The following is a 26,953-nucleotide window of genomic DNA, read 5'->3' on the forward strand; positions in this document are numbered from 1 at the left end:
TGACCAAACCACTTAAAGTACTTTATGGGGTGCAGGATGGTGTCCAGGCGTGCTCTAATGCTGCACGGGGACTTGAAACAAGACACTAGATGGCAACCACGTTGAAAGGGAGAATCAGCGTGTGCATGTGAGGGGATGGGAGGGGGCAGAGGTAGGGGATGAATTACGTCGGCGAGGGCCGGTGGAGGGACGCGGTGGTGGCTTGCAGCTGGAGGAGGGATGCGGGGAGGGCTGAGGCAGCAGCGGCAGCATCAGCAGCAGTAGGAGGAGGAGGGGGTTGAAGAGATGGACGTTTAAAAATTGTTCCATCACACTCGGCCGATTTAAAAGTGCTCGAACCCGCAGAAGGGCCGGCGGACGCGGGGTGGGTGGGGACAATGCGCTGCGTCCGCGGCGGGGCTTGCGGCGGCGTGCGCGCGCCATCCGAGCCCGGAGCCTGGGTGAGCTGCGGCGGCTTGTAGATGGCTCCGGGGCTCCGGGTGCAAAACAGGTGTCCGGGAAGTGTCGTCAGGAGGGGGACGAGGACGAGGAGGGCGAGGGGACAGCGACCGGGGGCAAGATGGCAGCGAAGTCCGACGGCCGCGGGGTCGTCACCGGCTTTGCCCAGCTGCGCAACCTGGACGAGGTGGTGGGCACCGGGGAGGAGGGGCCCGACAGCGGCAGTTCCTTCCACATCTGCCACTGCTGCAACACCTCGTCGTGCTACTGGGGCTGCCGGAGCGCCTGTCTGCACTACCTGCGGGCCAGGCGCAGGGAGGCGGCGCGACCACCTCACGAGGAGCAGCGCCTGTGGCTGGACTGCCTGTGGATCGTCCTGGCCCTGCTCGTCTTCTTCTGGGACGTGGGCAGCGACGTGTGGCTTGCCGCGCACTACTACCGCTCCCGGGACTTCCTGTGGTCGGCCGTGACGCTCTTTTTCGTGCTCGTGCCCTCGGTGCTGGTGCAGATCCTCAGCTTCAGGTGGTTCGTGCAGGATTACACGGAGGGCGCCCTGGGCTCCGTGCAGGGGCTGAGCAGCCGCCGAGCCGCCGCCAGCCTGCAGCGGGACCGATGCTGCCGGCTGTCCGTGTGGGTCTGGCAGAGTGTGGTGCACGTCTTTCAGATGGGACAGGTGTGGAGGTAAGAGCCGCGTCGGGCGCTGCGTGCGCGTGCGCTCCTGTCACCTGGAATAACCTGCACCGCGGTGCATATCGTAATCAGTGGAATAGAATAGAAAGTCTTCTTTGCGGTTATATCGTGCAGAAATTCGAGATGGCAAAAGGGGGAGACTTGCATTTGTGGTCATGCACGAATGGCGACTTCGCCACAGTGCGCCATTGCGCTTGTGTGGGGAGTAAAACTGTGTATGTTTGTGAGGTGACTTCAAATCCCACTGCCTCCACCCCTTCCTCCCCTAGCTGCATTCAAGACTCCAATTATAGAGTATTGCAACACTCCCGACGGAGCATCAGTTCTCACACAGTGCACGATACTACACCGCCCCGCCCCCTCCCATCCACAGACATGATGTCATTGTGTGTTCTGCAACACTCGCATTTTTGACCCTCCCATTCCCAAACCCAAATTTACCCACGCACAATTGAGGACAGATGTTGTGACACTGGAGGACAAGATCTAAGGCAGCCATTTTACCCCATTCAAAGGGGTGTTAATATGTAATTACGACCCCTCGTGTCATCTCAGTCCTAACACATTTGTATAAACAATGTGTGGCCGTGCAGGTGTACCTAATGATGTGGCCCTCTTGCGTATATGTGTGTAACCCCCCCCTCTAATACCGTATCGTTTGCCTCGTGGTGTCATGGTGGTCTCGAGGCCGGCCAATAATCTCCATATCGGCTTGTTAGCCTTTCGCTGAACTCTCGCCAAGCTAAGCTGACACGAGCAGCTTTTGACCCTGCAGTGGGCAGCCAGGCGGATCGTGTCTGAGGGGCAGACAGCGGCCCTGGCAATCATCCCCTGTGAGTGACCCCTCTGTCGTAACACACCCACACACACACACACTTGAAAAGCCCATTGAATGTTTACTTGAAATCCTTGAGCTCCAGCATAAGGCCCATGTACGAGTTCGCTCTTTGTTTTTCCAAAACAAAACAATTCAGCGCTTTAGTAAAACAGTTTCTTACTAGTACCAGGTTCCCACTAGTGGTGCCACTTTTGGCCTACTAGTACACAACAAAACTTAACCAATTTGATCAGAAATGCTTCCTTCTTTCATTTTAGTGCTAAACACCACAGTGTGGCGCCATCTAGCGGTTCAAAATGGGATTACACCAAAAATTAATCAGGTTGCAGAACCAAATGGTTAAATATCAAGCGAATGCGATACACTTCTGTAATTTTTTTATGAAAAACAATTTTCTTTGAATGCAATAGTAAATAAATACAAACCAAATAAAAAACACAAATACAAGTAGAAGTCAATTAAACACAGAATTTTCCTAAATGTTTTGGTCATCTTGATCATTTATTTGAAATATTTGGTCAGCATGTCTGAGAAGGTCTAACTTTTCGAGAACATCTGTCAGAATGATGCAATGCAGCATCTGGTGTCCGTTTTGCAGCTGGCAGGTGTCCCTAATATTGTGGCCTGCCTGCTTGCTTAATGGGCTCGTTTTCCCCCTGTCCGGATTTGCCACTCGCATCTCAGGTATCAGCATCGCTTAGCGTGAACGTTGCGACTTCATTAGGAGAGGAAATCACGCTCAAGAGCTGACAGGAGTCATGTCTCATTATTCGTTTTTATCTTCACCTCCGCAATCAATTAGCCGCCTTCCCAGCGTGCATTGCGGCCGGCCCACTGACTGACATCACGCTGTGATTTTTTTCGACGAGCGAGGATTCCGCGAACGCCTTTTTAATCCTGCTACGTTGCACGACGACACGCGCAAATCTCCGCTTCATCAGATCAGTGCGAAGTTTGAGAGGAAATCCCCAGCAGAACGGCCCCGCCCTGGGAGTCGTTCTTTTCTTCCCTTCCAATTTGTCACAATTGGCCGGAAACGCGGAATAATTGGCAATTAGAGCAATTTCGCCACCAGAGGCTCAGTGGGCGAGCGAGCGGAGTCGGCGACGTCTCTCCTGTAAACACAGCGTACTGCAATTTCACACCAAATAAACAAGCGCGCGCAAGAAGCCTGGCCGATTGCTTTTAAAAAGTCACTTCAGCGACATGGGATGGCGTCGGCAATTAGATGGCAGGCAGAAATGCTGTGCTGTAATGAGAAGGTAGACTTCGCTTTTCTGGTGTGGCCACATGGTGGCAGTATTACGCATTATTACTGCGTATGATCAAAAACACACGTGAACTTTGCACCCGCTATTTAGCCATTAGCTACAACTTCCGTTGCATGACTGAGGAGCCAATCAAAGTGCGAGGAAAAAAAAAAGCATGAAGTATTCCCAGGGAAGCGAAGATGTCGCAGCTGGAGGCAAAGACGCAGAAAGGCATGAATGTCACCGCTAGAATGTGTGGCTCGCGAATTCCAAGCGTGGTTCCGTCTTTTGCTCACAGAAAACCGAAGGATGATGATATATATTTTTTTTTACCATGATGTGCTTAAAAAAAAATACAACTCAATTGAATCCGAATCAGATCCAGATTGCCCAATTTCAATTTCACAGCACAAAAGTTTTTATCACATCAAGATGTTAAATTCTCAGCCCAAGCTATTAATTTAAAATATAATGAGTAGAGAAAAAAAAGAAACACAATCAAAATAATTTTGGCGTTTTAGTCGGAATTTTGGGGGGATATGAAGATTTTTAAATTTGAATTTAACAATTAAATCGTTTGGATTAATCATTTTATTTATACTGAATTGATAATCATTTCCTGATTGGATTTTTCTGTGACATCCTATTCGTATTTAATTCTGCCTATTAACAAGCAACCAATCAGACAGTAAAAGTATGTCCCTACAAACAGATTGAGTGAATTGTCCTATTTCCAAACTTAATTAACATGAATTTATAATAATATAAATTCTATATTAAAGACAGAGTTGATTCTGGTGACTGTCAAATTTTGTTATATTATTATTATTTTTTTGATCATAAAGACTACATTGCTAAATTCTCTCGACATGTGTTTCTACACCATTTGTTTAAAAAATCAGTTTTATTAAAGGGGAAGTCAAGTCAAAAATGTTCTTTACAATAACATGTTCTATGCGCCCCCCACAAATCTAGACACAGCATTCAGATTAGTTTTGTGTTTGTAGAATATGAATTAAGCAGAAAAATCACTCCTTTTTTTTTTATCAATCTCAGAGGGGCGGCCATTTTGCCACTTGCTGACGACTGAAAAAGGACATATGTAAATTTTTCTGACTTTCCTGCTTGTGTTGGCTTCTCCCGAGAAACAAGCGACAAATTAACCATTTGGCGTCTCATTGGTCGCCGAGGTTACGTCCCAAAAAAAGAGCGTTAACTTCCACCCGGCGCCGGATTCTTATCTCAGTTCCGTTCATATGCTTTTTGTAGGTGTTGCCTTGGCCAAGGAACGTTTGGCTTGCTATATTTAGCCAGTATGATTAAAGCTCTGATTGTAGATGTCGCCTTGACGCTGCACTCTCAAGCCGAGGCCAGCAGACAGATGCACAAGCGGGCAATATTAATCACAGATGGGCCTGGAAGACAGACATTAGCATGCGTGTCACATGCACGGCGTGTGTGTGTGTGTGTATGCGCACAGCTCATAGCCCAGGGATGCAACGGTGTGATGCGCACTCACAACACACACGCACTTTGCTTGGATTTCACATTTCCTCGTCCTGTTTCTGGAGGCGTTTGACATCAGAGAGGGAGGTGGTGCGCAAAATGGACAATGAACTCCCCGCCCCTTGCTGACTCCGGCCTTTGGAGAAGCGAGTCAGTATGCCGCTCGTGTACACCCACCCACATCATCGCGCAATTGGGGGCTGCAAAAGGAGTTTTGAAAATGATGCAATGTTAATGGCTCAACAGACATGCCGATTTTTTTTTGGGGGGGGTGAGGATTTTGGAGATACGAGTTTTCCGCTCGACGCCACCGAAAATCCCCCCCGCCCCCAATTCAACTTCCCCTTTAACCTTCTACATATTTTTCCTCGTCAATCGATTCTTCACAACATGGAATATGTTTGTGAAAGACGGCCGACTAACTTGGCCAAGAGGCTTTTTTTTCGTGGCGTAGGCTGAACGTATTGCGATTATCGCTATTTTTCTACGTTTTGACTGACGCGTCCTTCGATATTTTCTCAATTGGCTCGTGTGCATATTAGCGTGTTTACAGCGGCTCTCTGCTCTGACTACATTTGTCGCATGCACGCTTTGTGGAACTTGGCTGCTGATGAGGATTTATTGACTTTGTAGTATGTGATGTTTGTTCAGAGTGTGTGCGTGTGTGTGTGCGCACAAGGGCCTGCTTGGCAGCTGTAGCAACTGCAACACTTCCATCCTCCGTCATCAGCAAAGCTGTTGGTGATTCTATTTCCTCTCCGGGCTCAAATCTAAATCCGAAGTGTGATATTTTTCGACTTCACGTGTAAAATCATCGCGATTTCCACTCGTGTAGACGTGTGTCACTTAGCCACGCCCTAAAAAAAAAATTCCAAAATCAAAAATGGATTAAAAACAGCCTCACGCTGTATCTCCACAGGTGAGTCCCGCGGCGAACACCGGCCCGGTATCTAAATAGTGGGCCCGCCATCGTTTTTCATCCCCAAAAACGCCAGCAGAGAAGATAACGATAAGGCCGCTGAGAGTGTGAATCCTGGCGCACAGGAGCAATTTTTCATGGTAGTTGTACTCCTATTATACATCCCATAATATGCTGTCTTGTCTGTTGAATGAAGTGGCGCTTCCGCTCCCAGGTGTGCTCTTTGCCATGATTGTGCTTCTTCTTTCCATCCATTAGCGCTTAAGCTAACGTGTTAGCGCCATGTTAACTTCCAAGCGCTACTTACAGCTGTTTTCTTTTTTTTTTTTTTTAGTCTGCCAGCGCGTGACTAGATTGTACAACCTCCCTCCTGTCTTATATTGTCAGCTTCTGGTTTCCTCTCACCGCACGTGTTAGCGCACTTGACCTACGGCAAGCTGTTTGAGCATTGATTTGATACTCTTGACACGCAGCTCAAGGTCAACGTACTCGTATCGTTCTTGTCCTCACTTGTACAACTCAGCAGATGCAAATATATCTTATGTTTGGTTTTCTTATGCTCTAGTTTTTGGGTGATTCGTTTTTTTGGGGCATTTTTATTTCTGGGTTTTGCTCGGTTGGGACTCGGATGTTCATTTTCCACGTTCCTTCAGAAATATCCCACAATGCACGTTTTTATTAACGAATCAAAGCAATAACTTTCCCACACTCAATTTCAAGCCGTATCGTTGTCTGTCGACAAACAATGTTGATATCACATGGTATCGTTGTCTGATATGATACTACTAATTCATTTTCTGTTACGATACATAACTTTAGACCCGGCGTGGGCAAACTACGGCCCGGGGGCCACATGCAGCCCGTTAAACGTTTTAATCCGGCCCTCCCAACTTGAAAAAAATTAAATGAATAAACCTTGTTAATTTTTTATTTTCAAAATACTGTGGTGCAAACTACGGCCCGGGGGCCACAAGCGGCCCGATAAACGTTTTAATCCAGCCCGACAAACTTGAAAAAAATTCAATGAATAAACCTTGTTTATGTTTTATTTTGTAAATACTGTGTTTTTCAAAGACACATCTATTGTTGTAATGTTTTTGTTCACTTTCATTTAAAATAATTTTTTTTCTCAGATGAGGTGAGGTTACCAAAACTCTCCATCCATCTGCTCCTGGTCCAGCCCCTCTGTCAAATTTTAGAACACATTGCGGCCCGCCAATCAAAAGTTTGCACACCCCCCTGATTTAGACGATTTAACGTTTCTGTTACGATAAAGTGCCGATATCACAATGTATCATTGTCACGAATCCTCAGCAACAGTCAGAGCAGATGACAACGACTCCTGCGCAAAGTGCAATCGCAACGGATAAACACCCTAGCCGCTTTATACATAATTGAGCATCTCCCGTCAGTTGCCGCATTTTACCGCTATCTCCTCTCATTTTCATATGATTAGCATCGGTGATGCTCCTGCAGGCGAGCCGTTACGCTCGGCGAGAAATTACAAAGGTGAAAATTGGCCTCGTGCGGAGTTAAGAGAGAGCGTTTTGATTTGGGGCTGCGTGTCCCGTGCTTTTGCTGGCAGGCGAAGGGCAAGTACGGGTTGGCCCATTTCTCTGTACTGTATGTAGGCCAGCGCTCATTCCGGCCCGCATCCATCGTTTGCGCTTTCTTATCAACCTCGTGCTCATTTTCTCTCCTTTTCTGGGCATTGAGCAACTTGTTCCAATGTTGGGATGAATTTCGAGTTTGTTTGAGAGCACACGATTGATGGGCTAAAAGTAATCGATTCTCGGATCCCTCTACCTTAGAATTGATTGTTATGCCCATTCCTTGTCGAATGCTGATTCTTCACATATTTTTTTTTTATTTTGACTGCACACATTTTTCTTTGTGTAAAAGGCTTATTCTCCTCGAGTATGAGCGGTCGATGCTGTTCTGCTTAATGATTCCTCCACTGTGGCTAAAAAGAAAAAAAATAATAAGTGAGAGAAAAGCATCAGTGAGATATTTTCAGCCAGCGTGTCTGAGTGGATTAGTCCGGCGTTCCTTCAAGGGATATGACGGACCGAAAGGGGCATTCCTTTCCCTGCATATCAATTAGTTTGAAGGATACAATTAAGAGTGGACAGTGTCAGCGCACTGAGCTGTCCAGGAAGAGTAGAGCATGCTCATGCAAGGTCGTATTTCAAGGTCGTGCATCATTCTGCTGCCAAGATGACCCATTTTTAACCTCCCATTGCAGCCATATTCTCATTTAATGTTTTATGCCTGCGCTGAAAACATTCAGCAGTAAGTGGATTTAGACTCTTCTGAGTTTCCATGCGACCAGATTAGTGGGCTCTCTAATCTCTGCGCCTTTTGAAATTATCTTAATTTATCCCAATACTATCCCCTCGCCTTGGAGAAAGGAAAAAAAAAAGCCTTCTTTTGGGAATTGGATCATCCATGGCAGCATTGTCAAGCGGTTTTAGTGCTCCGTGCTAATTTGACTTACAAGTTAATTCCTTCTGTGGCTAAATTCGTAACTCAATTTAAAGAATCTTCAACACACACACACACGCAAGCACTCAGCTCAGTCTTTCAGAGCGCTAGCTTGATGCTAACGTGAAATAGCATCAATGATGTGGCACTGCAGCCCTTGAAGCATGGGATGAACACAAAAGGTGCTGCAACACATATAGACAGACAATATAGCATTACTCCCAGCCATGTATTTTTCATAATCTATAAATAATGACTAATATTAGTGGCAGACTAAGAGACTGAGAGAATTCGTGACAATAAAGAGTATATGCATCAGTTTTTTTTCCCATTCATTTCAATGTGAAAAGATGATTTGAGATACAAGTGATGTGAGTTACAAGCATGCAAATTATACTCGTATCTCAAGGTTTATTGAAAAAATTTGAAATGCTTTTAATCCATTTCAGCACCCCAAAAATTCATTTTTCTGGCATTTAAAAAAAAAAAAAATGAATACTTAATCAACTTTAATAACTTATTTGTGTTTTATTTTGCAAAAATAAACAAACAAAAAATAGATGGAAAATATACTGTTGCATAATTTTTGTTCAACAGAAATATGCTATATTAATCTTTTAAATTTTAAATGTGATCTTACAGTTAAATAAGCAAATAATTTTCAAATTGCAAGAAAATAGTTAAAATAGTGTTAGCATATTTTTTTTAGTTTTAATCTGAGGACTGCGTTGTGCTTTTGACACTAATTGGATGCGCGTCACAACCCTGATAATTCTGTTTCAGTCGATTTCCGTAGAAACGGGAAAGGCCGGCTGTCTTAGTCGATTACGAGGAGACCAAAACGCCGACGGCTTTGTCTCGATTACGTGACTTCTACAGTAATAACCCGATGCCGCCTCTCTTTAATTAGCTCGTTGCACAACATCTGCCCTTCAGAGTTGCAATTAAAAATATCTGGCAGCTCATTTTGCCAGCATCACAATTGCTGCGAAAAAATACAAACGCTTCGTCGGCCGGCTTGTCAGATATTTGTACAACAAGGAAACACCTTTTGATCACTCAAAATGCCACTTAGGCCTGGCGGAATATCACTTTTCAGTACATGCGTGGATTAGAATGACTGTTTTTAACCACTATTTTATTTTTTTTGTTTTATCCGAAACGCAAAAACAATTGTGCATCGTCTGTTCGCGTCAGGCCTCGATCGGACCTCGTTGCCGGGGCGACCGCCGGGCCTTCTCCGCGCTTCTGTCCCGGGTGACGTTTGTCCTGTATGTAAAAATAAATAAATACATATATAAAAAGGGGCGATGGTGTTAAATAAGGATTTACAAATTCATGAGCCAAACAGCATGGCATATTTGCAATCAAATTATGAGCTTGACATTAAAAACTGATAACGTGGCATTTTCTGACCTGATTTTTGAAAAAGGTCTTCAACCTTCGGCGGCGGTCTTCTTTTATTTGTAATTTCAATTGGCAGATCATTTTGGTGATTTTTTTTTATGATTAACAGGAAATAATAATAAAAAAATAATAATGTTCGTCTTTCTGTGCTAATTATTAATATTCTCAATAATTATTAATTATATTAATTATTAATTTTATTTATTATTAATTTCCTGTTGCGTGTCATTTTTTTTCTTTTAAATTGCACTTGGTGGCACAAATGATTATGCCCCATGAAATCTGCCTAGCAACTAGTAACTTGCAAACTCCTGTACTTTCTCTGCTTTGTTGTTTTGTTTTGTTTTTTATTTGGATTTTTAGCTTGGAGGTATAAATTATTTTACACTAGAGAGCTGGAACACCAGAGGACTTGGAATTACAGATAGTGGCTAGAAAAATAAGAAGAGCAAAGTTTTCCTCCCGAACCCCCCACTAATGTACTTGTTCTTGAACAGTTGCCAGTTCTACTTAGCACTTTCACATGTTGTTGCCATAGCACCCTTTTGTCAGCTCCGAGGCCTCCCGCCGGGGGCCAAGTGTGGAGGTTTATGAAGCCCTTTGCCCGTCTTGTCATTCCGAGACGAAGCCCAGCACGCCATCGGCGGATTGATTCTTTTGTTCTGGGTATTTTTAAAGTCAACCGTCCTTCCTCGCATCTTGTGTTTGCCGCTGACAACTAATGTTGCGCCGACTTCCATCCTCCCAAGGTGAACGTGGACAAGCAATGCTTAGCTAATGACTTATTGACCAGACGCTACCGAGCATGCTCGGTCGGCCGCCTTCTTCAAAGCTTTGGTGCGTGTGGGTCAATAGGACGCGGCCGTTTGAAGGGAATGCCGTCTTTGCGTCCCGCCAAGAAATGGTGTGAAATGATCCGGAATTCAGCAATTTATTGGGAATGTGATTGGGAGATTTGTAGTACGGAGGAATGTATAAAAAAAAAAAAAAGAGCAAGAAGAAAAAAAAGAAACGTGATGTTTCCTTCCTAGGTTGTCATCGCGTTAGCAATCATCACGAGTTGCTAGTTATTTTCGTAGTGGGTAGAGAAGGTTTATGAAGTATAGTTAGTAGTCATTTATCATTGCAGCACTTGTTGTTATATCAATTGTTTAAAGGTTCATAAATTAGCAAAGCGATAATCATGCTAGTTCTGTTAGCCTGTTTATGTAGCTATGCATTATGAGTTAGCATTAAGCTAGCAGACTTTTTGAAGACAAAGTTACACTCGCTCGTAGTAACATAATTATTTAACAGCAACTTCAACTGTTATATTGTCGTTTAAAAGTGATTAATTGACATCTTGACATTGAATAATAATATTAATGTTAATATTAACATTAACATTAATATTAATATTAATATTTTTATGGAGCGCATTTAATTCCCTTTCTGACCCGCATCCATTTCCTGCCCGCATTTGTGCTGTTTGCGCTTTGCAGCGCTTGCAGGCTTACTTTAGTCAAGTAAGTGAACCTTTCAAAGGCAATTTCTCTCCCCCTCTCTCGCTCGCGAGCTGCCTTTGATAAAAGTGTGTCACCCACTGCTAAGCTATTTGATGCAGCCGCTCCCAAAAATTCAGGAGGAGACCTCACGCTCCAAACGGCCTCATTAGCCTCTCGCAGATGTTTAGGTGAGCAAAATATGCTCGCCAGAAAAAAAAATAAAAACACGTCATTATTTCATTGAATTGTTTGTGGAACTGCCGACATGTAAAAGTTGCGTGGACCGATTATTTGCCTTTTCAACTGAAAGTATTTCTTCCGCAGGCAATAGAAATAAGGACATAGAAGTTCACAGCTTTCTCCGCTCCATAAATGATGTCTCGTTGTAAACATGTTTGCCCATGCCGTTGACCAATCAGGCGCCTCGTTGCTGCGTGGGTTCATCGGAACAGATGGCCAATGTTGACTCATGCTCGCCAGTTGATGGAAACTCAGAATTTGTTAGTTTGTTTTCATTAAGTGGGAATATGTCCATTTTATTTGTATTTGTTGTCATTTTAGGCAGAGATTATTTTGCAATGATTGAAACTATTATTTACATACAGTATTTCTAATTGGACTAGTCACTACTGGTTAGTAGTGCTGCTTGTAGTTGGTAGCCTTGCCAATAGTAGTCGCTACTAGTTCCAGGGGTGGGCAAACTTTTTGATTGGCGGGCCACAATGGGTTCTGAAATTTGACAGAGGGGCGGGGCCAGGAGCAGATGGATGGAGTGTTTTGTTAACCTCACCCCATCGGAGAAAAAAAACCTCATTTAATTTTAAATGAAAGTGAACAAAAGCATTACAACAATATACATGTCTTTGAAAAAACACAGTATTTAGAAAATAAAACATTTACAAGATTTATTCATTTAATTTTTTTCAAGTTCGGCGGGCCGGATTGAAACGTTTGACGGGCCGCATGTGGCCCCCGGGCCGTAGTTTGCCCACACCTGAGTTAGACTTTGTAATAGTGGTTGTTTATTTTGTGGTGGGAAGTAGTAAGTAGTCTATAGTGCAAGTAGCAGTAGGCGTGGTCACAGTAGATAGTAATAACGGTTGCAGCAAGTGTAGTAACTAGTAATAGTGTTTGACTGATGTGTGTTGTATTTAGTGGCGACAGAGCCTCCCAGATTCTTCAAATCCGACCGTTTTATCATCCGTCCGAGCCCGATATGCACGGTGACTGATGCACATGGCAGCTGTCAAAAGGAGAAGCTCGGCGTTCGCCCCGCAGCCGCGCTACTCGACACGGCATTATCGTCAAACCCAACTGTCACTACTCACTTTTTTAGCTGGACGTGTGAGGCCACGTGGATTGAGGAGCGTTACGAGCACACGTCAACGTTTTTCCGTCTTCTGATTGGTTGGTCAGAGCAAGACTTGTTGCTGATTATTTTGGCGGGCAAAACACGTGATATTGCCTTTTTTGTCTTTGGGGGTTTCGGTAATTGCAACGTGATCTCGGTGGTCTTAGGAGGTGCATTAGTCGGCACAGAAGGCCCAAGTACCAAAAGCACCCGCCATTCAATTTATGACCGCACACCTTCTTCCTCCTCATCCTCCTCTTCCTCTTCCCGGAAGGTGAAACAAAGCATTAGTACGGGTCCTGACCGCCATCCCCGAGAGGACAGTGGAGTAAAAACAGCTGCTGGCGTCGTCCTTCCGAGACCTGGCCACGCCGCGCCACTCTCTCTGTGCTGCTTTTTACACTCTTACTCCAGGAGGAAAGGAGGAATTCATGAATGTATAAACGTTGCCTCACATCAATGTAGAGAGGCGCTTATCTGCGAGTGACTCGAAATACACGCCGCCAATCGGCCAAAAAGAGAATTGCTTGTGTATTTAGAACAAACACATGGGAAACGCCATAGACAGGCGAACAAAAAGAATCTGTGGCAGTGTTATAGCGCCTTACTGAAAGATGGATGCAAATGTTTTTTCCAGATTTCTGTTTTTCACGCCAAATGTAATGAGCGTTAAGTATTTGCAGATTTTGGTTAGCCACGGGTCGGGCCTGGTGCTTATCCCCCAAGGATGGCCACTGTGCTGACATTAAAATATTCATTATCCTCTGTCAAGAATGGCTAACATGACTGCAGTCATTGAGTCACTTTGAATAGTTGTGAAAGTCTATTTTTTGTGACTGCATAACTGTATTATACTGCCCCCTAATGGCCAACTCACACACCAGAAGCTACAATGAATTAATCATTATCGTGAAAGAAAATGATTCCATTCAATGTCACTTTGCGGATGAAGTATGCGTCACCCGTGCGTCTTCCAATTGAATATTTTCGGCTAATTCGTACTTTATTATTTGTCTGGATCCGAGTAGCCGCGTTTCGTCAATGAAATGGACGCCTTGGCTCTGCGCCGATTACATTACATCCCTCGCCGTGCTTCCAATTCATCACATTTCCCAGACCGCAACATGTTGGAGTCCGATTACCACCACTTAGCAACCCCCCGGGGCGGGGGGGGGGCACCGGCGCTGTCAGCTCGCCGCTAAAGCACGATGTTGCGATGTTGTCCCATCGTCGGACTATTGACTCCCTCCACTTCCATTAGACCTGAAAATTAGTCGCATGCCGAAAAACACGATTATCACTAATTAGTCGGATCTTGACTTTGAGTTTGATTTATTTCTCAAAGCAACTTTCCTTATTTATATATAGAGTGTATTGTTTTTATCCTCTTCAAAGAATGACTAATATTTCTGTTAAAGAGTTTTGTGTATCCATATGTTTGTGTTATACTGCCCCCTGGTGGCCAGGACAAATACACCAAAAGGAGCAGATTAATGACCATTGAATTGAAGCAAAAATAAAAGGTTATTTATTTAAATTCTGTTTAATTATGCCATTATTTTATGTTTTGATGAAATACAATATAGATTCTTTATTGAAGACTCAGAGTATGAATGTCCTCAAATCCTGCTTCACGACTGCGACAAATCGAAAATCCATTCCGCTCCATTGACAGAATTCCCGCAGCTACGGAGCCCGGCTGTCCCTTTTTAGCCCCGGCAAAGGCACGGTTACCTTGGCAACTCCTCCTTATTGCTCCTGCATCATTTTTTAGTACCCCCACTGCGGCGTGAACTGCGCGTGACCTCAACCAACCCCGCTTCATCTCCAGACGCGTCCCGTTTTCCTCTCCCTCTCGCCACTGACTTCGCCGAGCATCAGGTTTGAGCTCACGCCGTTTTAGGTGTCAGCGGATCCACTCGGGTCAGCGCCGGCCTCTGGCTTTCCCCAGCGGTTGACGCAATGTGATGATGTGTTACGCTCGGGGGCGCGTTGCAACCGATGCGGACAGGAAGCAGGCGTGTGAAAGTGTTGTCGCATGAAATGCTGCTGAATGCCGCATATTTATTTGACTTAAAGGGGACACCCTCGCCCATGTGGCTGTTTCGAGTGCCTCGTAGTATGCACGCGTCGTTGTAACAAAGCTTAATAGCGAGGGTAAGTAAAACAAAGTCCGACTCGACATCCAGCATGCGCTCCGGATCTTTCCGCTCGGCGTGGCCATTTTAGAGAGCCTCGTTGTTCACCATGAGTGTGCGCACATCATGGAGAGAAACGAGAGCTTTTACTGGTTGTTTTTCATTGTTAGTGGAATTCTAAATGGTTCCATTCTGCTTTAAAGGTTGTGCTGCGTTGTCAAGCGTGTCCCTTGCAGCCTCCACGGTGACACACGACAATGATGATGGATGGGCGGATTTATACTTCATGTCAAAGTGGGGGGGGGGGGCACTTATGTCTTCCTAATGATAGTTGACAATTATGTCACAGTTCTCGCCATCCTTAAACAGTGTCATTATGACTATTAGCGTAATGTTAGGTGCCTTCTAGACAAAAACATTTTTTTTTCGAGCATGGGTGTCCTGGTGAATATGTCTGGATTTTAGGGACTCCTAAACACATTCTGCCAAAACTCACGTAGTAGCGCTTTGTAGGTTGTCAAGAGCTAATGTGAACCAATAGAGATCATTTTGACGTTCCTCAGCCAGGTGTGTGTGTGTGTGTGTGTGTGCCTGCGAGGGGCGCTGCCTCCTTGATTTGCATATCGGGTGCGAGAATCTATCATCATCACAAAGGCGCTGCAAAATAGTGCGACAGACGAACAGGCTCGAGCTATCAAATGCTCCTCTCGACCGACACACGCCTATGGAAAGCCGTTTGAGCTTTGATACGATATTTTTGAACATGATGGTGATACAAAAGATGTTTCTGCTTCGTGCTGTGCGATGTGGCCAAAAACATCGACGGACGATTTCAGATCTCGATTTTCTTATTATATTCTTGGGCAGGGGTGTGCAAACTTTTTGATTGGTGGGCCGCAATGGGTTCTAAAATTTGACGGAGGGGCCGAACCAGGAGGAGATGGATGGAGTGTTTTGGTAACCTCACCTCATCGGAGAAAAAAAAATACATTTAATTTGAAATGAAAATGAACAAAAGCAAGACAAAAAATATCTGTGTTTGTCACACCAGAGTATTTAGAAAATAAAACAAAAACAAGGTTCATGCATTTAATCTTTTTTCAAATTTGGCGGACCGGATTAAAACGTTTAAGGGGCTGCATGTGGCCCCCGGGCCGCAGTTTGCCCATGGCGCTACTTACTATTGTATTTCTTCAGCCACTTGACAAAATAAAATTGAGTATATTCAACACAACATTTTTTTTTTTTCAGATCCATACACGCCGATGGATTCGCCTTTTGCTTTCTTCTCACCGGCTGCTCTGACGCGGTCATGATTCCGCATCCGAACACCACGGCGGCTTGATCCATTTGGGCAGAGCCGGAGGGGACGGCTGTGTAAAAAAAAAAAAGAAAAAAAAAAGAGCAATGAGAAAGGGGGGTGGTGGAGAAATGGTTCGGCCTGATAGATGGAGCGGGGAGAAACGGCGTTTGTGAGCGGAATAGCAAGAAGAAAACGACGAGGCCCTCAAGACGTGAGGCGGCGTGGTGGGAGGAAGCCGAGTGCGAGGCACAGAGCCAGAAAATTGCATTGCGTGCTCAGTGATTAGTTTACCTACTCCTCCCTCGCCCCCACCCCTCCCCCCTCCCTGGGCCTCTTTTTGTGAGCGTCTTCCGCCGCCTCCTCCTCCCGCTCCTCTCTCGTCCGCTTCCACTGTCACTACATCACACTGTCACTTCTGCCGAGTCGCACCCTTGCCGCTTATCTCCGCCACCCTCCTCTTCTTCCTCCTCCTCGTGGTGTGCTGACTTGGCTCTCGCCATTCCACTCCTGTGTTATCGCCAGGCTTGGGGAAGGGGAATAAACACACACCAAAACTGCAAGCGAGGCACGCAAACTACTAACGAAACATAGAACAAAAGATAATTGTGAGTTTAAAGCGATCTAGAAACTTTGCTATCTTAAAGTTAGCACATAAAATAATTTTTTTTTTTTTATTATTCGGATTTATTTTTCTCTTACCTCACAGACGTTTACGTCAAGTCTGAAAAAGTCTTGCCTATTCACTTTACAGACAAATTTTGGCGCAAAAGCAAATAATCGACCAAGCGGCGGCTTGACATTTCAAAAACTCTTTACGGTTATTTGTAGACAAGACAAAAGCAGATTTTACCTAACGTATAAGAAGGAATTTAAAGACAACTATCATGCACTTTTTTTTCATTCTTTCTTTCTTTCTTTTTTTTTGGACATGCTCTCTTTGAAAAGCAACTGGGTCAAAATCCTTTTCTTCTTAATCCGCCACATAATCCGCTCCTTCCTCGTGTGGTGGAAGAGCGCCCGCCAAACTGGAGCATGAAGGGAAGGATTTCACTCCTGGCTGTTCCCGACTGTTTCGGTCCAAAAGAGCAAAAAAGAAGGCTGGCGCGAGGCTGTGGTTGCGTCCGGCTTTTGCAAGTCATAACACTATAACGACACAGTTGTAATACTGTAATAACATAATACCAATCATGGCGCTGTGGCTAATTAAATGCATAATCTGTCAGAATTAGAAATTATTTTGGGGGGGAAAACACAGAACAACATTTCTAACAACAATGTTGTCTTTGTTTGTTTTGTCATGGTTCTGTGAAGCAAGCAGCTTAATGTGAATCAAAACATTCCTCTCAAAACTGTGTTGGCATAACAATCACACCATGTTGCCTTTTGGGACAATTTAATGAATTTTTCATCCCTATTTCATACTCATGTTCTATCAAATATATTTGATTTGTATTAAAACTTTTTATGCCGGTCAAGCCAATCATACTTACCTTACTTATGTGTTGGCATAACAATCAGACTTTTGAGTATGGGGACTGTTTTACCTCCATGTTGCCAATGCATGCAGCGTCAAGCTACTGTATGTGTGACATATTTAAGATACATGTAATAAGTTTATATTGGTCAAAACAATTGTTAATGAAAAGTGGCATAACAATCAAACACCTGTGTATGTTGCCTGATGGGACTATTTCCACTAGTTTCTATATAGATTATGCCAAAGATATGTGTGATGTATAAAAGTTTATGAGCAGAAAGTGTGTGAGTCAAAACAATCCTACTAGCGTGCATAACAATCAGGCTCTGGTTTATAAAGTTGTATACCCTGCGGTGTTAATGTACCAAGTTTGCCATGTCAAAGTTTACATATCCCAAAACAATCTTTCTTCAAGCTATGTGTTGGCATAACAACCGGACACTTGGGTATGTAACCGTGTTTCTGTTATATAAATTTCTTCCTTTGGTTCCCAATCGAGTCGACTTTGGCTGTAATGTGGTGCTCGTGCTGATCAGAGCTGCGCTGGGCTTTTTGATGTGCAGTATGAAATCAGTTATTTGATTAAGGCCTCTCCTTCATTTAATTACTGGTGTGGATATTGGACGGCGCTGACCCGTTGCCTCTGATAATGTAATGACCGGGAGAAATGATCAATCGCCCTTTTTAGGGAGATTTTTTTTTGTTGTTGTCGTTGAGTGTCCTTGTCCGATCGGTGTTTTTCATCAATGACGGCAATCTGCATTCTCAGATCATCCCCTTGTCGTTTTTGTCTTGCAAGTCGATACGGCGTGAAGAGATACGGCGAAGAGGCTCCCGCAGAAGCCGAGGCCTCATTTATATTCGGAGTAACTTAAGCGTCACGTGGCGGCGCGGTTCCCCGAGTGGCGCTACCTGAGAGCGGTTGCTAATGGTAACAAATGAGCGGCTCGGGGGAGAGGGGGTGAAAAAAAAAACAAAAGCATATTGAGCGTTCTAGCTTGCTGCTTGTAAGATCAGGCTGTTCGCTTGGTGGGCTCTTGATTGCAAAAAAAAAAAGACAATTCTCACTCTATTTGAATCCAATTTGCTTAAATGTTCCCTTATTTTATTTTTAATTGTTTGATTTTTTTTTTCCAATTCCATTAGCAGGTATTATTATTGCAGAGTACAAAATGTTTTTATAATTCTGTTGCTATTATATACTAATTATTTTAGGTTTATTCTAATATTTAATTATTTTTTGTAATTTTTGTTGTTGTTTAAATTGCATAATTTTTTCTTTTTTTATGTTATGTATTTTTTTCACATTATTTTCTCTATTTATGTATATGCATTGTGCTTTTTATTGTTTATTTTATTTTGCATGTTATTTAAAAAAATCTTTATTATATATTACATTTTATTTTATTTTTTTGTGTTAACAATTCCTTTTATTTATTCTAGCAAGCCAGCGTTTTTTCAGTCAAGTGAATTGCAGTCCTTTTGCACTGTTCGCTGGTTCGAAAAATTGTAATCAATAATCCAATATGTAATTATGTGTAATGATCCACTTGTAAAAAAAAAAAAGTTTTGTCGTGTGTGACTTATTCAACTTGACTTTATCAGTCATTTATAGTTTTTTTTAATCAAATAAATGATTATATTATATAACTCCACTGATTTTGTTGCTGTCGCGTAGTTGCTGAGTAGCTGACAAGCGTGGCGGTAACATTTTAGTGTGGACACGCACACGCAGCATTCTCCTCCCTTCCTCTTTCGGCTCACATCATGCCCGCTCCGTTCCATCGCTCCATCCATCCATCGCGCATCCCACCGATGGCCCTTGGGCGCCGGTCACAGATCGTTGTGCGTTTGCGTGTGTTGAACTGACTGCGGGATTTGGAGCTGGGCTCAGTCCGTGTCGCAGCCATGGTCTAATCGCTGCCATAGGGAGGATGAAGACGTATCAGATCGAGGAACAGCGGTACTACTGAAAAGGACACGCGCTGAGCCACAAAGGCTGGATTGACACTGCAGGTCTTAACGCCCCCATTACGATTTAGTGCCGGTGGTTAGAGTTAGCGTAGAGCGGAATCTATGCGAACATTAAATAGGAAAGGCCATTGACGAGCGAACGGGAGGTTGCGGCGTGAATGGGCGTTTGACCTTTGTGGGAGTGAACACAACCGACTTGAATGACTACTAATCGAAGCGGCTCTCCTCATTCCCTTTAAATTCAGCGCAGGTGAGGTGCCGAGTCTGAATCATGGAAGCGTAATTGACTCGATGGCTGGAGTTCATACAGGAGATCGGTGAATGTAAAATATCAACTGCAAGATCTCCACTTGCGGATCCAAGTGCTCACTTCACAGCAATTTCCAAACCAAATTGTGCCTCTGTGTTTGACCCCTCCCCCCAAAACACACACTCACACACGCACGTGGGATCATTTTGCTCCTGTACGACAAAGATCTTCTTCCTCAACACAAATCGACAACCTTTTGGGAAGTTGTACGGCATTATTGGCAAACGGAATCAGACATCCGGCTTATGTAAGAAGCGCTCATCCCAGCAGGCCCTGGGGCGACTGGCGATGTCTGATGGCGGCGCTTTCGTCAAACAGTTTATTCACAAAGCCTCGGGGCTTTGCGTGTATTGCGGCGCCGTTTCGGATCGTTTGTGAAGTCGGTGATCGGTGTAGTCAATTTGATTTTTTAATTTTTTTTTTAACGCCGATGTACTTTCAGCTGTTTTGTGAACGGGACAAACAGGCAATGTAAGGCTATAACGATAATTTTAATAACTTGAATAATTTAATTACAAAAAAAAATTAAGAAGAACATGGCCGCAACTGACAACCAGTCAATCAACGTGGTCGACCTGCTCTCTCAACAGCCAATTTTCCGCTCTCATTTGTTGACTCCCACGTCACTCACCAGACCAGGCCCCGTTATTGAACGTCACAGACACTTAAGTGGAACAAAATATTTTTTTTTCCAATGACTTGAATAATGGATGGGATAATCACTAGAATAATTTGATACATTGAATTATCTTCAAATATATACTGTATAACGTATTTCATATCGGAACACATTTTTTTAAAATTCACTTCACATGGTCTTTAAAGCACTCCCGTCCAGTTGGCATGCAGGCAGAACTTGTGTCCGCGGAGGTGTAGTGATGATGATGACGATGATGATGACGATGAAGAGGGTGATGCCTGCCGGTGTCTCGACAGCAGACGGCTGAGCTTGGAGCACCGAGCTGTTACCACGCACACACACTCTGACTACGGATTTAACGAGCCGTGAGCAAAGGGCTACAATCGCGCTACAAATAATTCATGAGGCGCTCTATGGAAGAGCGGGCGAGACGGCGGGCGAACGGGGGGGGGGAAGCGTCAAGGGGGGCGACCGCATTCAAGGAAATCCCCTTTTTGCCAAAAGCTGACAAGTGAGATGTGTGTGCTGAAATATTTGCAGGCAGCCATTTGTTTTGGGAAAAGACACAGCGGGAGTGTTGACATGATACCACGGTGCGTGTGCGCGTGTGCGTGTACGTGTGCGTGTGTGTGTGTGTGAGACGGAGTGAGTCTTGATTTTTTTTTGATAGCATTGAAAGCGTCGAGAAATTGATCGCAGCAAGAAAAAAAGGTGTATAATTGCCTATAGACGCCACCAGATGGCAGCAAAAAACTTTTTTTTTCTTTCAGAAAAGGCTACGGCCTGATTAAATAATTTTACCCATATTAATCTGACTGTTTTAATGAAATATTCAGATTTAGTGCATGTAAAATGTTGATAATCTGACATTAATCTCAGGAAAGTTCAAAGAAAATCACAGAAAATGTGAAGGAAAAGACAGTTGGTCAATTCATTTTAAAATAGAAAATCCTAAATAAAATGATGTCCAAAAAAATAAGACCATGTGATAGATTATTTTTTAATTAAAAAAATCCAAATATATAATCAATAAAAAAATAATTAATTCCTGCAAAACTATATATTTTTTTGTCTCATATTTAGTAGTTTAGTCTTACCAAATTCCGATTTTATTGATTCTTTTTCTCGTAATGCTCTAATTTAATTTCAGTTGATTACATCTTGTCACTACGCCTTTATATTATTCATCGGACTTTTGCACTATTTGCACATTACACGGAAATGCTTTTGAATTGGAGTAGGGTGGGGGTTTGTTGGTTGGTTCCATCTGACATTTACCAGTCCCAATGAAAATGCCATAGAATATCAGCCTTTACCTCGGCATACAGTGCCTTAAACAGTCTGGAGCTACAGTAATAATCCCTCAAATTTTGGGGTTGGTGTTTTTTTTTAGAAGGGGGGGGGGTACAAAAATTGTGACACAATTTTAACGGCAAAGAGCGTTGAAAAGCAAATGATTTCACTTGTGCCTGTCTCCACAGGTACATCCGCACCATGTACTTGGGCGTCCAAAGCCACCGGCGGAAGGAGAACCAGCGGCGCTTCTACTGGGCCATGATGTACGAGTATGCCGACGTCAACATGCTGCGACTGCTGGAAACTTTCCTGGAAAGCGCTCCCCAGCTGGTGCTGCAGCTTTGCATCATGATCCAGAGCAACAAGGCCGAGTGGCAGCAGTGTAAGACGAGGGAGGTGGCACACTCCGGATCCAGCTCTCGATATCCTTTTCTTTTTCTGTTTGTCAGGTTCTTCGGTCTTGTCCTCCCTCCTGTCCCTGGCCTGGGTGCTAGCGTCCTACCACAAACTCCTGCGCGACTCCCGCGACGACAAGAAGAGCATGAGCTACCGCGGCGCTCTGGTGCATCTCTTCTGGCGGCTCTTCACGATTTCCTCCCGGGTGCTCTCTTTTGCACTCTTTGCCTCCGTTTTCCACATCTACTTTGGCATTTTCGTGGTGCTCCACTGGTGCGCCATGGCTTTCTGGGTCATCCACGGCGGCACCGACTTCTGCATGTCCAAGTGGGAGGAGGTTTTGTTCAACATGGTTGTCGGGGTGGTGTACGTCTTCTGCTGGTTCAACGTGCAGGAAGGGCGGACGCGCTTCCGAATGGTGGTCTATTACATCGTAGTACTGTTAGAGAATGCCATTCTTAGCGGGCTCTGGTACGCGTACCGTGACCCAGCCACCACCGACGCCTATGCCTCTTATGCCCTCTGCAGCGTCTTCCTGTGCTTTGCCTCAGGTGTGGCCTGCATGGTCCTCTACTACGGGGTCCTGCACCCCATGGGCCCCCGGCTGAGGGTCCTGGCGAGCTCCTGTTGCGCAGAATTGCTTTGGGGGCTGCCGTTACCCCCCGAGGCCGAGCCCATGGCACCCACGCCGGGTCCGCGCGGCTCTCAAGCCACGCCGACGCGGGGCCTGGCGGGGGAGCAAGCGGAGTCCGACGACACCGCCACGGACTCCTGCCTTCCGGTTTTCCAGGTGAGGTCCACCGAGCCGGTGGACGCGTCTGGCCGGCCCATCCAACCCGAAGGCCCCCTCATCAAAATAGACATGCCCAGGAAACGCTACCCGGCCTGGGATGCGCACTTTGTGGACCGGCGCCTGCGCAGGACCATCAACGTGCTGCAGTACGTGAGTCCGAACGCGGTGGGCATCAGGTACAGGGATGGCCCCCTCCTCTATGAACTCCTGCAGTACGAATCGTCGTTCTGAGGGGCGTACTCATGCCCATTCTTTTTGACACTCATCCCTCGCGCCCTCCTCCGATCCTCAGCAGTCCATTTTTTGGTGAGATCTGACAGTCATGATTTATTTTTGGAGAAATAGGAAGAAAGAAAACAGCACAACACACAACACAGAGAGAATATTACAAACCTCCAGTATCTTATATATAAAAAAATCCCTCTGCAGCTGTGTATGCGTGTATAGATAACATATGAATGTTCCATTCTGAAATTGATCTCATGCATTATTTTGTATTGCTCTGATTGACTTGTGTCTACCTGTGAAGGGCAAGCCGTGCGCTCCTCCGTCTGACACAGGTACCGATGTTCTGCCAAAATGTCCTACCCTTATGAATCGTCCTACCAGAGGCTGTTTTGACATTTTAATTTCTATATGTATATGCATAGATATGTTAACAAACAACTAACTTACTGGCGATATCAAACGAGTGTGGCACATTGCGTGAGTAATGTGCTCAACAGAAACACACGTCAGTCTATTTTAAGGCAATGAAAAATTCAAATAAGACTCAATGAAATAAAAAAGTTAAGTACTCCACACTTTTAATCGAACAAACGAAAGGTAGGACCAAATTCTCCAAACTTCCCACGAAATCAATGTCGGCATTGTGCGCATGCGCACTAGGCATTGGTAGCAAGTCTCGATGGGTAGGAAGGAATTTCAGAACACAGGCGCAAAAGCCCGAGGGGAATGTTGGAGGAGCACGTCAGAGGATGCGGGTCTTTTACACATCCCGACTTTTACTGCCATTCTTTATGTAAATAATGCAAACATTGATCGTGTTTACTGGTACCCTCGGGTTGCACTGGAGGAAAAAAAAAAAAACACCACGGCATCGCAAATGTGAGCTGGTTCACATCTCACCCGTCTGTTGCTATTTCTGTTCCAAAATCCTCAATCGTAATCACATCATATATGGCGAGAGAGAGGGGGGGGGACAGAAGCACACTGACCTTCAATCAGTTCCGCCCATTCATGAAATCTTTTCATTGCAGACCGCCCTCTGGTGGAGGCAAAGTGGCAACAGCACAATTTATAACACAATAAAGGGGGGATGCTCCATGTAACATTTTCAAAATGCGATGTTGGGAGCCATTGTTCACACATTCCAAATGGCTGACGACCTTCCACCATTCCCGTCTCGAACCTAGAGGTTGAGTTCAGACCTGAATAATTGAGAATTGCAAAGTCACAGGCATTTTTCGCTTTGGAGAAATTTGGGGACCTTTTTTTGTGGGGTGGTTTTTGGCTTCCGCTTTGCAGACAGGGACACATTTACAAATCAGGTGCAACTACACTGTGATTCATGGGTTGTTTTTGTGAGCGTGGGGGAAAAAGATGACCTTCAACATTTAGGCTCTTGGTGCTTCATGTTTTTAATTTTCAGGATTAGTTCATTCAACTTTCGTGAAAATGTGAGTTTTTTGGACATCTACAGTATTTTACACATTCCTACAGTACAACTTTGTAACAAAGGTTCGGGGTGCTTTACTGTGGCCATGCTAGCCGCAAATTGAATTGGTTGAATTCGCTCTAAAGCAGTATCAGACTCAATATTTATCGAATAACATAAATAAAGAAAAAAATAAAACAAATGGATGGAAAGACAGTTTTGAAATCAGAAGCCAGTCAGTCATTCTTTGTTCAATAATTTTCAATTTATGTTAAAATAAATTGCAATATCTCATATCTCAATGTTGGTAAAAATGTGCTAGAAAGAGGAGGTTGACGCACATGATTTGCCACAAAAAAATGAGGTTGCGGTCCAGATCTGGCCCCTGGGCCTTGAGTTTGACACCGGTGGGTTAATAAAATAGATTGCTGAAATAGTTTAAATTACTGCCAGCAAAACCGATTCTGTAGATTAGAATGACATGACAACAACACAGAGATCGCAATTTGATTGGACAAAGACTCTGACATCCACAGACGCGTACTAGAAGCACAACATTGTTCGAATTCCAAATTGAGACAAATTTAGAGGTTCCGTTATGTCTGATCAAGTCCATTTTCTCCATTATATTTGTTGCAAGAATGGTTTTGCGCATACCAGTGATTCTATGATTGCGATTTTTATTGTATTTTTTTGTATGCGTTTGTCTGTTCTTCTCTCGGTTCCCCAGAAAAATTGGATAAAACATGAAAGTGGTTTGCAACAACCTCATTTTGCCGCCATCCCTCAGCATGCATCTCCATCACCCTCTTCTGATTTGCAGCAGCAGCAGCGCCAAACTCTGATGTCACAACTCTCGCTTTCTTCGTTACAATATAGCAAATATTGCATTTACAACCCGGTGCTGAACAAAACTCATCCAGTGGTGCTAGCGCTATGGACCACCAAGTTCACTTTCGGGGCTTTTCCAAAAACAACAACATGTGAAGCTCAAAAGCGCCAGCACCTCAATCGACACACACAATCTACCGCCAATCTCGATATGGTGCCGTTTTTTGGATTTGACACAGCTATGGTGTCATATTGTTCTCGGCATACAATTGCTTTGATTTTTATTATTATTTTTTGTTGTTGTTGTTTTTATCAATGAAAAGCGAGAATTTCGAGCGCAGATAGAAATTAAAAAAAAAAAAGTCTATATATCTAGAATGTGATTGCTGTGTTGTAACTTCCTGTCATCTATGTCCTTTTATCTGTGCGTATCTGTTTTCTTTTGTTCTGATCGTAGACTTGGCTGTGACATTTTATCGGAACATGGATTTGATATTGCAACCGAGCAACTAATGGGTGTCATGTCAATTGCTGCTAATTTACAAATTGTTATGGAAAAAAAATGTTGCTTTTCTTGATATTCCCTCGATTTCTCGGTTGTCTTAGCTTGTGGGTGTGTATTTAAATAACCTCCGGGGTTATATATGATTTTTATGGATGCCGTATTACAAAACAATGGCACAGTGTGGGGATTTATTTGTGGTGGTTAAATATAAAATATGAGTAAATAATTAATGAGGAGACGGAGGTGAAAAAAAATAAGCAAGGCTGATGTCCAGTATTGTACTTTTCTGCCCTGTTTTAGGGAAACAATATGAATATAATTAATAACATATGGTGCTAACGTTTATTTTGTATGTTTTTTTTTGTTTTAGAGGAAATTACAACTATTATGCTGAAAATATAATGTTAAGCCTTACTGTAGATTCATATATGAGACTGTTCATCCCAGAAAAGAAAAAAAAATAAATATGGTATTTGAAAGTGCAATACAGCCACAGTGTGTTTTCACATTTTTATGTCCCATTGTAACTGAAATAAAAATCTAACTTACATTGTCAATTTATAATACATCTTCTGCTTGAAGCGTTAATTTGTGACGGCCTGGTAAAGCGTTGTCACGCTCTGAAGCATCCACTGAATGGGGCTTTTGTGGAGTTCCAGTGCAGCCCTCCGGAAAGACGTTTCCTGACTTAAGAGTTTGATGTGTTCAACAGTGGTGATAGTAGCAGGCCTTCTGTCGAGTGCTTTGTCGAAAACAGATCCTGTCTCGAGAAACTTGTCATGAAAAGTGTCAATTGTGCAATGTGATGGGTGAGAGTGATGGGCCAACCATAAAGCTTTTCAAACTGACCTTATTCATAGGTCTGCGGGGAAGCGTAATTTTCAACCTGGATTTACCAGGATTTACACTTGGGGCTGACTTCACTTCTGTTGGCAGCTTATTCCATTTTCTGGCAGCATTGCAGTTGAATCCTGATTCACCTTGATGTTCACTAATTAGCCGAGTCTGCAGAGCTCAGAGCCCCGTTGGGTTTATATTGAATTAGCATGTCTTTAGTGTATTCAGGACCTAAACTATTCAGGGATTTATAAACCAGTAGCATCTAAATTCTATTCTACAGTAAGTAGCCTGCATGAGAGCGTGTCAGTTGTTTGTATTTAGCGTTTAAGTTGTGAGCGTGGGAAAAATAATCATCAGTGCAAGTGAGTAAGATTGCAACAGTTTGTATGAGAGCTTTTCATTAGTGTGTATGAGCAGCATGTTTCA

At 43.9% G+C, this 26,953-nt stretch overlaps 1 protein-coding gene across 1 annotated transcript; it reads left to right on the forward strand.

Annotated features, from left to right (window-relative positions):
• Positions 1-199: 199 nt before the first annotated feature.
• Positions 200-26,172, forward strand: xkr6b (XK related 6b). Its single transcript, XM_088286601.1, has 3 exons — positions 200-1,119; positions 21,691-21,887; positions 21,955-26,172. Exons 1-3 carry the CDS (start codon positions 560-562, stop codon positions 22,923-22,925), a joined length of 1,728 nt encoding a protein of 575 aa, XP_088142727.1. The 5' UTR covers positions 200-559; the 3' UTR covers positions 22,926-26,172.
• The last annotated feature ends 781 nt before the right edge of the window (positions 26,173-26,953 follow it).

This window comes from Idiotropiscis lumnitzeri, chromosome 21 (assembly GCF_059441095.1).
Source record: "Idiotropiscis lumnitzeri isolate Australia: NSW breed Sydney's pygmy pipehorse chromosome 21, RoL_Ilum_1.0, whole genome shotgun sequence".
Classification (NCBI taxonomy): Eukaryota; Metazoa; Chordata; class Actinopteri; order Syngnathiformes; family Syngnathidae; genus Idiotropiscis; species Idiotropiscis lumnitzeri.